General features: G+C 34.4%; 1 protein-coding gene and 1 pseudogene across 1 annotated transcript in view; one reads left to right on the top strand and one right to left on the bottom strand.

The window, feature by feature from the left end:
• Window positions 1-7811: 7811 nt before the first annotated feature.
• Window positions 7812-7930, top strand: LOC120612628 (uncharacterized; annotated as a pseudogene).
• A 5273-nt stretch (window positions 7931-13203) lies between these two features.
• The window catches only part of ADGRV1 (adhesion G protein-coupled receptor V1), a 471657-nt gene continuing 470378 nt past the window's right edge, over window positions 13204-14482 (bottom strand). Inside the window, 1 exon segment of the mRNA XM_039875052.1 lies at window positions 13204-13636. Within this exon segment, the coding sequence (XP_039730986.1) occupies window positions 13518-13636 (119 nt within the window). The 3' untranslated portion in view covers window positions 13204-13517.

Raw genomic sequence — 14482 nt, 5'->3', positions numbered from 1 at the left:
AATAGAATAAAGTTGAAGTTGTGTGTGACTTTTGAGACTAAGTCATAAAAAGTCACTATGGTGCTCTCTTTCTCTCATCACTTGCTCTACAAATTCATAAAAAATTCCAGTTAAGGTAATTGATTAATCATTATGCAAGATTCCTATTTCAGGATTTAATGCTAAGATTGTTCTAGTCATTGTATTGCTGTATATTGTGTTTTTCTTGAACTATGCCAGCAATAGGTCATTACTCTCCATTTTTATGAACTGATCTAGCCCCTGCCAAAGTTGTTTGCAATAGACGTTAAAAACCTGATTCAAACTCAGACAACCTGATATCCATATGCAGGAATTAAAAACTGGGACTTGGGTGAGGTACTCTCTCAAATGAAGGATATATTGTCAGCCACATTTTCTTTCATATCAGCCTGGGAAGCAAAGAAATCTAGTCTGGAGACAGAGCAGGTAGGAAGGTGAGGAGGACAGAGAGAGGGGACAGGGAGAGATAACTGTTGTATGACCTGTAATTTTATAACAGTAAATTTCCCCTTATCCTTGAAGCTGATTGCAGGTGGATCTTTTCTGCAACCAAAAGAATCTAAATATTACACTATTCATAACTTTACAGGTTAGACTGTTAACATTAAAAATAATTTGAAAGTTGTCTGTTTCATGTTATAATAAGGTTCCAATGGCAAAGCATCTATTCTTTTGCACTTGAAATAATTTTCTTTTTCCTAAATTGAATAACTTCTCAGAGAAATGGTAGAATAGAATTTATAAACATCTGTCTAGCTCATGTTATTGATTATTTGTATAAAATTTTATTTTATTATTCACACAAGATTTTTTTCTTATCCTTTGGAAGAAAATAATCTATGATTTCCTGTAAGTAAAAGAGCCAGGGAAAATATTTTATTCTTATTAAAGTTGTTTCTTCACTTTTAATTATAATACCTACTATTACCCCATCCAGGCAAGAAAAATCTGATTTCATGTAAGGCTTTAGAATAATTTTGATTTAAAAAGTTTCAACAGTAAGTCAATTTAAATCAAAAGGACAGTCATACTGCCATTAGTCATTGAAGATATTTAAAGAAATTATTAAGATAAACTTAAAAAAATATTTTCAAAACTACAAAATGCCCTATAAAGAAAATGTACCATTATTATAATTAAGTCAAATAGAAACATTATTATTTTACTGTATATGATTGATTGACTGGATATAAGCAATGACTAAGAGATCCAGCAATATCTCCCTCTATTTCTCTAGCAATGTTTGAATGAGGTCTTTTCATCATGGGTTTTTTGTTTGTTGTTTCTGAGGAAGAAAAATATCTGGTTTAGTAGTGATATCTAGTATAAGAGATTGCTTTTCAGAATATTTCAGCTCATCTTTGAGTCATTGACCTCAGGTCTGAGAACTACAAGATGTTTCCTCATGCAGTTTATTCTTTAGAGCAGTTCTCTGTCATAACTCCAGTTTCTATCCTTAGGCTATCTGCTCTGGCGCCGAGAATTTGTCTCTTCATCTCAGGGAATTTTGAAGGACTGTAAACATGTATCAGAGTATCAAAAATTATTGTGTTAGTCTTTTATGAAACACGCAAGTTCTTACTTCAGCTTCTGTCTTCTCTAGAATTTTTATTGTTGCCATGTTTTCCCATACTCTCAATCAAAACTGTTTTCCTATTTTCCTCACTTACTAATGGCTTCATCATTTCCTAGTAAACCTATCTTTGAAACCTCAGCAGTTAGCAGTGGCTCTCCCTCTTGCCTTTGTTGCTGACATTTAGATTTTCTGCATATGAAAAAATTTTAAATCAGTCTCTTACTTTTCATTCCTATTTGCTATGAGTTTAATCTTTCTTTTCCTCTTGCTCAAACATTCCATTAACCTGCTAACCAGTTCTCCACAGCTTTTGACTATATACCATTGCCATATTAAATTATTTTTCTCATTTATTATTTATTTTTTATGAAATTTATCAGGGTGACAGTGGTCAATAAAGTTATATAGGTTAAGTGTACAATTCAATAACATGTTATATGTATATTGCATTGTGTGTTCACCACCCAAAGTTAAATTTCCTTTCATCACCATATATTTGACCCCCTTTACCCTTGTCTACTGCCTTCTCTCTTCCCCCATCTCTCTGGTAACCACTAAACTCCTGTTCATGTCCATGAGTCTCTTTGTCTTGTTCGTTTGTTGCTTTCAGTTTCATATCCCACATATGAGCGAAGTCATCTGGTTCCCAAATTTTTGTCTGATTTATCTTGCTTAGCATGATAATCTCAAGATACATCCATATTGTCGCAAGTGACAGTATTTCATCTTTTCTTATGGCTAATATTCCATTGTATATCTGTACCACATCTTCATCCAATCATCTATTGAAGGGTACTTTAGTTGTTTCCATGTCTTTACTGTTGCCATTTTGTTTCTTATACTTAGTATTAATGGTTTCTTATGATAGCTGATGATGATTCTATTGGCTTATTTCTCCCTTATTTTTTTATTCCTTACAAACATTAAAGGATCAATAAAATCGAGGCAAATATATTAGCTTTGAAGGCATTTGATTCTTACTGGAATGTGAGGTAAAGGAAGTTGGCAGGAAGTAATTTACTGAAATTGTGGGAAGAATAGTTCTGGGTGAGTTAAAACGATAATGCCAGAGAGGTAAGACAGAGAGGACAATAGGGTGGCTGGGATGGTATGAGTATGTGCATAAAAATATGCCCTAGATATGGGTTGGTCATCTGAGATGATGTGATTGTGGAGAGAACTAAGGGTCTTTATGTGGTAGAGGCTGTTGATGTTCACCTCTTGCATCTAGATAGAGCCAAGTGACCAAGTCCTGGCCGAGGAGTTTCTAGTTCTGATCACGACATATTCCATGAAAGCTTCTACTCTTTCTTTCCCAGGCCATCCTGCTAAAAATAAAAGATTCTGAGGGTCTAAAAGATGATGTTACTACAGAATAGAAGGAGATGGGTCTCCTAAATCATTGCTTAAAGAAAAAGTATATTGGACTTTGCATTATAAGTAAACTTGAATTATGTTAAGCCATTAAAAATTAATGTTTGTTATAATAGCTAGTATTTATTATCCTAATATAATATCTCTTTGGATCTGATGTCTTCAATGTTGTCACAGTAAGAGAATAAATAAAGGAATAAAGAAGCAGGAAAATATTATTCAGAGAAGATATTCTGGCAGGGTGCGGGGTGGGGTGGGGAGGAACAGGAGAAAACAGATGGCATTGGGTATGGAGGGCCTCCTGAGATAGAAAACATTTTTTGGATGTACTGATCTAATTTTAGAACTAAGCAGGATACCTGTAATTGGACCTTGATTTGTATAAAAGTAGACTGAAATATTTTCGATAACTGTAACTAACGAATATGTTTTATACAAATGTAATAAATTAAATGTATTTGAAAATATAAAATAGAAAAAACCAGAGATCAATCATCAAGTTCCTAAATGTCTGAAAAAAGATTTAAAAAAATACTGAAGTATGGTACATGTATTTCAAAATACTATGGGGAGAAATAGGAGAGGCCAGAAGCCCTGTGCTTGCTGAGTGGAGGGTGCTGTGAGGTTGGGCAGTGTATGTGGAGAATGTTTGGATTGCATGCAGTTAAATATGAAGCATGCTGGGTCTGGGAGTCCAGACAAAGTGACGGGAGAGGACTAGTTTTTCCCTTTGCTTTTTAGTACTTAAAAATTAAAGGATCAGTTTCTGTGCAACAGAAGAAACATTTAGTGATTAGATTTGGAAGTTACCTGAAATCACCGACTACCTTAAGAGGAAAAATTTAAAGCTAAAATTTCCTTTGAAATACAGCATAGTTTTTTTTTTTCCCCTGAAATATGGAATCCAAAATTCTGAAATACTCCAAATCTTCACTCTTCAGGGAATGATTCATTTATGACTATCAAATTATGTCATTGTCTTTAAAACATATTAACGTTGGGGCACCCATTGATTGGGATAAAAGTGCTCCTTTGTCCCTTCTATAAACTACCAGTGACAGATAAGGCTTTTTTTCCTTTTCCCTCTTCTTTTCTGTGTCAAAATTAGAGATTTCCTCAGGTTGAGAGGGAAATCTAAGAGTTTACAGATAGAGATTCCTCAGGCTTTAACACCCACAGCTACAGTGGTCTTGAGGTTCAGATAAGTCACTGTGAGTCAATCACTATGTTCACCTAATATCAACTATGAAACGAATTATAAAAATGGGTCATTTCCATCAGGAACAAGATGCCGAAAGTCTTCAGGCTCTAAAAATCTCACCAGCCAGGTGTGAGAGTGGATGGAGGAGAGCATAGAGGATTTCTGTGGGATTAGGTAGAGCATAGGGATTTCTGTGGGATTTTACAATGATGGATTATGCCATTATATATTTGTCCAAACTCATAGAATTACAATACTGAGTGAACCCTAATGTAAACATTTGATGATTTTAATGTGTCAATGTAGGTTCATCAGTCATAACAAAGTGAGTAATGGTAATATACAGAGAAGGCTATGCATGTCTGAGGGCAGGGAGTATATGCGAAATCTCTGTACCTCCTCTCAATTTTGTTGTCAATTTAATTAAAAGTGCTCTAAAAATTTATCTCAAAAAATTTTTGTTAGTTATGATTGTTCACTGGAAGTTGACTGAGCATAAAAAAAGGGTGTCTTAAACACCATCTGTTTTAAATTCAGGGCTCAAATAATTTCCAACAAACTATAAATTTTTTCTGATTTCAAAGATAACACATGTTCTTTGTAAGAAACTTGAAAAACACAGAAAAGCCAAAGAAGAAATTATAAATCTCTGAACACTATTATCTTGTTATATACATGTATTATATGTGTGTGAAGGTGTGTGTAAATATATATGTATATTATCAACATAATATATAAATGCATGTTATTTATTTATATACATGTAATATATATACATATTTTTGTATTTATATTATAAATTTATATATGTAAATATGTAGAATTTTATTATACATGTTTTTGTTAGCTATAAACTTTGGTTGAATTATAAGTTATCTCATTTGTTCATTAATATTTTTAAGACACTCTAAAAATATTCTCTTTCAAGTGACTTCAGAAGAGCTTTTTTCCCCACATTTATTTCATTCTCCAAATAATTTGTACCATAGAAGAGCATGTATACTTTTGTAAACTTCTAATGTTACCGCTGTCATATTTTTCCTTAAAATGAGTTATATTCTCTTTGAAATGAAGCTTTAAAGTTATTAGGGAGATTTGTGAACTATAACCTATCAACATCATCAAAAGAGGCTTATTAAATCTTTTATCACTTGTACTTCTTTGCATGCCATGAGTCTATGTTCTGCCATTGGGGGTCACTGTAGAAGCTTTTAAAAAGTCTACCTATTTGGTAACAAATTTAATAATTTGGGCCATTGTCTTTGATTCTTTTACAGTTCTTGAAGGGTCAGTTATTGCTTAAGGAGAATCCATGGTCTCTCTGTTTTTCTTATAATGAAAATGATAAATGATCAACTATTTTAATGGTTTCTTTTCATTGGAAATCTTGGCACTCTAAAAATCTATTTATAAATAAGGCTCACATAAGTCACTTGTAAGTACGTGATGACATGCTGAGCTTAATTTTTACTTTGCCTTGAAGCAGGCAGAGTGTGAGCAATTCCTTTCTCTGCTTCACGTTACACAGTTTAGTTCTACACAGAAAGCAACTATTTATTGTTCATTCCAAAAGCCATACAGGCAGGGCCTTGGGCTCTACAGATTAGACCACACAAGGACCAGTATCAAGCTGAAGAAATACATGAAATTTATTATATTTCCAATTGGCATTTTTCTGAAGGTCTAAGTATTCAGCAACCATGCTAAGAAGAAGGTGTGGATGCTAAGAGAAGTACACATCACTAAAGCTGAAAAGCTTGTCATCGTTAGAGAGTTTCTAATTTGTGGTCATGATCTAAATCTTGGGAAGAATGGTTGTTCTCCAAGAAGAACAAAGCTAGTCAAATAGTTTAAATGCAGAAAATGAAGGAAACTTGTAATTCCAAGTGGACAAACTTGTATTACAGAGAGAGCAAAAATTAAAATCTACTGAACTTTGCCTATAGACTTCCATGGTTGGATGAGATGAGAGCATATAATCTCAAGTATAGTACTGAGAAACAAAGGTCTATGTTTTGTTAATAGAAAATTTAAGCTACTCTCTTTGTAGCAATGAAACAGCATCTAAAATTTTTTACGTGGAATCTTGGCATGCTAAACCTCATGGAGTTTAAAAAAAAACGTTGGGTGTTTGCAAAGGAAGCTTTCCAGAGTAATCATTTAGTGATAATGCTGTTTCTTAGTAAGATCACCTGTAGTGAAATAGGCAGACATTAATCTAGAGTGGTACTGTTTTCCAATCTCTTAGTATTTTGTATTCCAAATTTATTATGTATTTTAAAGTACTTATTTCTTTTACTCCTTGACTTGAATATATGTATTGCAAAAGAAATCCAATTTATCTTGTCTTTAAGGCATGTTCAAGTTCCACTTCATTTCTCATAACTGCATCTACTTGTGACCCTTCAAAAACAATTTCTCTCCCTGAATAGGACTCATTCCTTTTATTATTTGTTCTTAATATTAAGCCTATTATGAACATCTAGTATATGTCCTATACATTTTTCTTGAGTTGCAGAGGTCAGAATTGGTCATATTTATTTGTATAAGTTCCTCTGTTTCATACCCAGGAAAGTAATTGCCTTTTTAGGGTTTCCTAGTTATCATCAGGGTCTACTAGTCTAAATTTCAAAGGAAACTGAGCACTGTGTAGAAGAAATATATTCTTGATGAATAACTAGACTTGTTAACTTCTTAACCCCTAACAAGAACTTTAGATTACTTATGGTTTTTAGGTTTTGTATTTATGAGAAAGAGAGAGGAAGATAACAAAATCCTCCTGAGCTGCAGGGAAGGGAAAAAGGTTCATGCCATCCTGCCTCTTGCCTCTGTCTCATACAATAATTCACTCACATGTAGAAAGTACTTTCTACCACCTTGGCCACAAATACCAATTGCACTGAGAATACTTATAGTTGAGTTTCTTTCTACCACATCCATGTTGAAAATACATTTACTTTGCTAGTAAAAATCCTAAAAGGCAGAAAATGTCAACAGCTCTCTGCTCTTTTATGGCAGAAACAGAGCTGGTATTTTAAAAATGATTTTCTAGAAGTTCAGTATTGAACATATAACCTATATTTTAACACTTGATGGGGAGAACGTAGGTGGGAATTATGTGAAGAAAATAATAATCTGGTATTTCCAGAAACAGAGTGGAAGGGATGTGTATAAAAACTACTTCTGTGAAGTGTGAAGAACATGATGATCATTTTGATTCTTTTCTAAAGTTCTGACCAGGATCAGCACCCAGAAGTGGGGCTTGCCCTGTTCTTAAATGTCTCCCAGCACCTGATGCCCAAACCTGATGCTGGCAAGGGAGGGGAGGGGAGAAATTCTGCTGTGCTGCCCATCTCCAAACTCCACCTGTTCTCTGAGGAGAGAGGACCTTACTCTCCATGAATAATTTTGTGTGACTGAATACTCTAACAGCACCTCTACTCCAGGGGCTATTCCAATCTCGGTGTCAAAGAAGTGTGTATTTGTCATTTCACGGTTAATTCATTATGCCTGTACTAAATAAACTTGAAATAACAGTCTGCATTGTAACACTTGAACCTCGATAACATGTAATTTCTATTCTTAGCGAGCCAAGGGAATAAGACTAATTGTACTCTGAAAGTAAGAAATAAATATCTAGCCTACAGCCATGCTACCCTGAACAAGCCTGATCCTGTCTGATCTTGGAAGTTAAGCAAGGTCGGGCCTGGTTAGTACTTGGATGGGAGACCACCTAGGAAGACCAGGTGATGTAGAAGTAAAAAATAAAAAAGGGATTGTAAGCTGACAAGGTCCTTGCAATCTATGAGGTCAACCAAGGGTTGCCTCACCTAAAAAATAAAAAATAAAAAAATAAATAAAATAAAAAGAAATAAATATCTATAAGATTAATTGTTAGTGTCCAGGTTTCAGAAGAACACACCATCATCTTCATAACTGAGCAGTGCCTCTATTTCATGCTGTTACGAACTACTTATTGATGAGAGTCAAGACCTTCCCACACTGTGAATTCTCAGTGTGGATAGATATGGGACAACCCAAAAGATTATGAGTCAAAAGTCATTGCTTCTTGCCAATCTCTAAGATAAGGACTGAACTGTGGAAAGTAGACTTTCTTTCTGGCAAAGGACAAAAATATAATTTGCTAACAAGGTTGCTTGATCACTAGTCTTCACTTGCAAATGCTGGCACTGCATGAAGAAGGAAGTTCAAACAATTCAAAAAATGTTTTTCAGTCTTTCCTGGAACTCCTAATAACCTTTCACAGAACCCCTAATGACATCTTGCTATTGAACCCACACTAGACTGTAAGCTTGTGAAGAGTGGGAACTACATTTTATTTGTTTTGGCATCCTAAGTACCTAGCACAATACCTGGAACAAAATGCCCAATAAATTATTTATTGAACTGAAAAAAATTCTTTATCCTGAAACCTATCCACTAGACCACCAGATTGCTAAAAAAAATTCTTTAGCCTACTAGCTAAATTAGAGCATAATTTTTCTTGATCTTTCATAGATTCAGTTACAGACATCTTGCCTTTAAAATTCCAAATTAATAGAAATTATTGAATAAATCAGATGCCATGTCATCTCCATGTTACCAAACAGCTTTTATTTTCAAAGCTATAATTTGTTGAATTATGTCTATAAGTCATTCTCTTCCTAGTTATTCAAAGAGTCTTGAAAACCACTGAAGACCTATGAAAAACTTATCTTCATTTTGGCAGTAGTCTGTACAACAAGTTTCAAACTAGGATAGTATTCTAAGGATTACTGACCAAGGCGGGGAGACCAAACACACAGAGTAAATAGACAACAAAAGAAGATATTTACTCCATATATTTCATTATTATCCTCAACCTGTTAGTCATAAGAGCTTTGTTTGGAAAATTACATATGCATGAGTATTTTGTAACCAAAGGGTTATAATCTATAATCTCTTATACTTATCTGGATAAAAATCTTTTCATAGGCTTCAAGAGCAAGAAATTCCTTCTCCATGCAAACCCAGCATTTACAGTGAAGAATAGTGATCAAGCATTCCTGTCAGCAAATTAATTTTTAAAAATTTTATTGTGGTAAGAAAACCTAACATGAGATTTACCCTCCTAACAAAATTTTAAGTTTACAATACATTATTGTTGACTATAGGTACAATGTTGCACAACATATCTCTAGAACTTACTCATCTTGCTTAAATGAAACTTTATGCCCATTGATTAGTAACTTCCCATTTCTCCCTTTCCTCAGCCCCAGGCAACCACCTTCCACTCTCTGATTATATAAATATGACTATTTTAGATACCTCATATAAGTGGAATTATGCAGTATTTGTCTTTCTGTCACTGGCTTATTTCACTTATCAATAGAGTAAAAAGGTGACCTATGGAATGAAATGGGAGAAGATAATTGCAAACCTCTATCTGATAAGAAGTTAATCTCTAAAATATATGGTACTCCAACAATTCAATAGCAAAAAATGGGGTTGAATAGACACTTCTCGAAACAAGACATACAATGGCCAACAGGTACATAAAAAATGCTCATTGTCAGTAGTCATCAGAAAATGCAAATCAAAATTAGGAGATATCATCTCAAACCTGCCAGGATGACTATTGTCAAAAACCAAAAGATAGCAAGTGTTGGTGAGGATGTGGAAAAACTGGGAACTCTCATACACTTCGGCTGGAATGCAAAACTGCAGCTGCTACAGAAAACATTCGGAGGTTCTTCAAAAATAAAAATAAAAAATAGAACTACCATACGATCCAACGATCTCACTTCTTGGTATTTATCCAAAATAACTGAAATCAGGAGCTAAAAGAGGTATCAGCACTTTCATGCTGTTCATTGCAGCATTATTCACAATAGCCAAGATAAGGAAACAATCCAAATGCCCATTAACAGATAAATGGCTAAAGAAAATGTGGTATATACATACAATGGAATGCTATTCAGCTTTAAAAAAAATAAAGAAATTATGCAATATGACCACATGGATGAACCTTGAGGATAAAGATGATATTTAAAAAGAGGACACCACCCATTTACTATATAATACCATAATGCCCCTGATGGTTCTTGAGCACCTTTCTTATTTGTTTTACGGTTCTCTACTACTCTTCTTTCAAGTCTTTTCTAAATGATTATACTTTCCTCTAGTAATGTGGCAAAGGTCTTCAAAATGATTTTGATTGATGTACAGAGTAAGAATGTATACTGAGACAAGATGATGACCAGTTTCATACACTTCATTAATCAGCTTTTCAAAATACTTTTTAATCATTCATTGTAAACTGTAATAGAAATTATCATGATGTTGTTTCTCTCTCTCTTACACACACACACCCTAATCTTTGAAATATAACCATACTCCAAATTCAAAATAAGTGATGCTCAAATGATTTGCATTGTTTTTCTTCATTAGTGTTACAAAACAAATGCTATCAGTACGTTCCTAATTAAAAAAAAATAAAGTGTGATTTTTCTCATAAACCCTTAAAGGATTATCATAGGCAAAAAGTACAGTTTATCTTGCTTAAATTTCAATCATTTTACCTATTAGGAAAGTGATTACTTATGTTTTCTCACAGGACTAAAATGCTATTTTATGTACTGAAAGTGCTAACAATTTCCTTGAGCTGAGTTATTTGTAGGGACTTCAGCTCTCATAGCACAGTCAAAGCTGTGAGACTCAGCTGCTGAGTCCCTGGCAGGGGCTGGGGTGGAAACTAAACCAAGTTTCCTGTAGTTCTCCCAGGGTCATGGAACAGTATTAGATAACTGCATCCCATTGTTATATATGATGGAAAACAGGGTTATTCTTCATTTGCTGCTTCTCCTGAAGCCATGTAATTTACTTAAAAGATGTTTATTAATCATACATCAAGCATTAGTGAATATCTGAGCTGTTTCTAATATGTTCCTTGTTAAACTTATACTTTATTGATTTAAACCAGTCAGTCAAAAAGACTAGTTGAAGATAATGAAAGAGTTCCTAGCCTTAGTCACTTTGTCTATTTTTTAAACGCTAATTATGGACAATGTAGCTCTTCTGTGTGCATCCTGCTAGAGAAGCACTAGGGAGACTGGGTTCGTGCCATTAACAATTAAAAGGACATAGGACACATAAAAATGCCCTTGGTGCCTTCTCTGTTCTCACCCAGGTCAGGCTACTTAGAGGAGATCCAGTCTGGCATCCAGCTGCTTAGAAAAGGTCAGCACCATTTACTTATCTGATTGAGATCTACCCTCAAAGAGATCTATTCAGAGGCCTTCAGGCTAAACTCAAGGAGAATCTTAAGTGCAGGAAAAAAAAAGTGAAATTGTTCCATAGATGTGTTCCTAAATAGCATTTTCTTTTTCCAGTAATACCTCCATTATATGTTCAAACTTCTCTGATCAGATTTGGGAGACATGGAAAATATTGATTAAACTGGCAAACACCTCAAGAGGTTGAAAGCCAACTCAAAGCTGAATTTCCCAGGTGAAATTTTTTCTGCATTTTGCTTACTCAGATTTTCATTTGCCTGGTCTCCAATCTTATTAGTAGGAATTCCATGAGCTCCACTGCTAACTCGTGCCCCATTTGCGTACCTGTTGCACCTGCATCCGAATTTGGAAAATCCTTTTTTAACATCCTAAACAATAAAAGTTGAAAAAACTCAAACAAAAACAAATTAAAAATTACAAAATACAGAAGTAGAGGCATTGCCCAAAGAAATGTTTGGTGTCTATTGATGGAGAAAAGAAAATGTTATAGAGATGGGGAATACAGAGTTTCTGTTTGGGGTGATGAAAATGTTTTGGAAACAGAGGCAATGGTTGCATGACATTGTGAATGTAATTTATGCCACTGACTTTAAAAATCACATTTAAAAATAATTAAAATAGCAAATTTACCACAATTCAAGAACCCAATATTGTAATACACCAAATATTTTTGAATTACACACTTTAAATGGGTGAGTCACATGGGATGTGAATTATATCTTAATAAAGCTACAAAAATATCATGGAGAAAAAGGGGATCAAATCTCCTGAAAGAGAAAGATCACAGATGAAGTGTTATAGCCCTAGCCTTTGAGTTTTCATTTTTAAGCATTTGATTTGATTTGCTTTTCCTCCAACGTACTGTGCTTCCCTGGCAGATGTCCCATTTTAATCTATATTGGGAGGAAACAGGATGGCAGAATAATGCTGCTGTTGGAATATGAAGCTTATTTGTTTTAGCACTGTGCCTTCTAAATATCTTGTTTTTTTTTTTCCTTCCAATATTTAAAAGAATCATGCTGAACAGCGGCAGGAGCTCCTTTTGATTTCTTACCTAGATGGCCTTTTGGAAACCCAGTAACCTGAAATAGATGTTTTCATTATGGCTTCATTAAGGGAAATAATTAATGGATCAAAAATTTTCTCTTAGATAAATTTTAATTTTAATTTTTTCTTGGGACGATAGTGATTTTCTCAAAAATACTTAACAATTCCCAAATAAAAGGTCAAGAAGGCATCCTTAGGACAAACTTGTTCTGTTCCTAATGATTCTTCTGGAACCTTAGTCAATGAAATCATCATGAACACAATAGTGTTTGTTCTGGGACAGATTTTCTGATTTCTCATTCCAAGACAAAGAAAGACTGAAAAATCCAAACCAAGAAGTATTTCTCCCAAACAAACTGTACTGTTTGAATGATCTTCTTCTTAGCTGTGCTAAAATGTTTGCTGGAGTTATTTTTAACTGGGAACAGAACATTCATTTTGGAAAATGTTCAGTTCTCTAATTTTATAATGAGCAGAAATACATACTTTCGATGAAAGACTATGCAAGCTGCAGTACCCCCGTCAACAGGCAATAAATATTCTGGCTTTTAGGAATGAAAGTCTTCTAGATGCTGTGAAGTCTTGAATCTGGATCACCTGTATCAGTGTTGGAAGAAACAGGTTTTTTGATGTCATCAAGACAAGGAGTTTCTTTCTTTGCTCATGCACAACATTTCCTCATAAATCACAAGTCCAGGTAATGCTAAATGGATTCTATTGTTTTTATTATTATTACTTCTATTAAACAATGTTAGCCATGTAGGATGATTAAAAACACAACTAATATTCTTAGAATATGTACATCCTATTAACTAATATAAACTGATCCAGTCTTTCAATATAGCAGTGAATTTTCAGGGTACACAAAGGTAAGTAGTTTATGTTCCAACACAACAATCATTTTGGGGTTAATCATCCAGTACAATTCTCAGAATCCTATCATATGGCTGCATGTACTTATAGAGTTTTAGCACAAAGCCAATACAAATATAAAACTATCTTCATTCTAATGGTTACTGAGGCGCTAGAGATGGGTGTCGGCAATGGGTATCCTCCTGAGTTCTACAATCTGGGAGTCAGTCAGGGTGCCTCCCTCCTGGCTGCCTTGACCAGACTCATTATCACTGACACTGAGACCAGCACCTATAAGAAAAAAAGAATAAACACAAAAACACCCAACTATTAGTACAGCGAATTAAGGGTCAAGTTACATTAAGTCAACACATGTTTATTTCTATTATATTAGTAAAAAAATATTTAGAATAAATATCATTAATACCTTAGAATTATAAAACTATAATTTCCATTTAGTAGTTTTTATAAGTAAAAATTAATTTGTAAAGACACAAGTTTGGTTTCTCAATCCTTTTTTTCTGTTTCCACATGGTTGACAGGTATAACTTACTCTCAAGAACAGCATTTCTCAATTTTGGGGCTTATTAAAGTAAAAAAATTCAGGCAGATTATTCAGATTTTCAGTGGGGGCGGGGGTTAGGATTTGCTGTTAGAAAACATATAACCTCCAACCCCACTCAGTGTGGGCAGTGATCCAAGAAGAAAGACATGCACTGGCAACACCTGGTGTCACATCAGCGCCTGGAAGACTCTGGCTCTGAATGACTCAGATCTGATCCCAAGATAAAAATAATTATGCAACACAGTGCCAAAACAGATCCACACAAGAATCCCAAAAAGCTAGCTGTTAATTACAGACAGCACCCAGAATCTCTGTTTTTAGGAAGCTCTACTATTTCAATAATTCAAAAAATTTAACACTATGCTAGACTAACACCTTATTATTTTCTTCTCTAATGTGCATGGGAACACAAACTCTCATGCACTTGCATGCACTTGCTCTGTATCTCCCTCCCTTCCACCCCCACTTCTCTCTCACACACACACACACAGACACACACACACACACACACACACACACACACACAATGGAGATGGAGATGTGGTCACAGGGCATTTTGCTAGTTTGAATTT

Source organism: Pteropus medius, unplaced genomic scaffold, assembly GCF_902729225.1.
Source record: "Pteropus medius unplaced genomic scaffold, Ma_sr-lr_union100, whole genome shotgun sequence".
NCBI classification, from domain to species: Eukaryota; Metazoa; Chordata; class Mammalia; order Chiroptera; family Pteropodidae; genus Pteropus; species Pteropus medius.
This window is presented reverse-complemented; position numbering and strand designations above follow the sequence as displayed.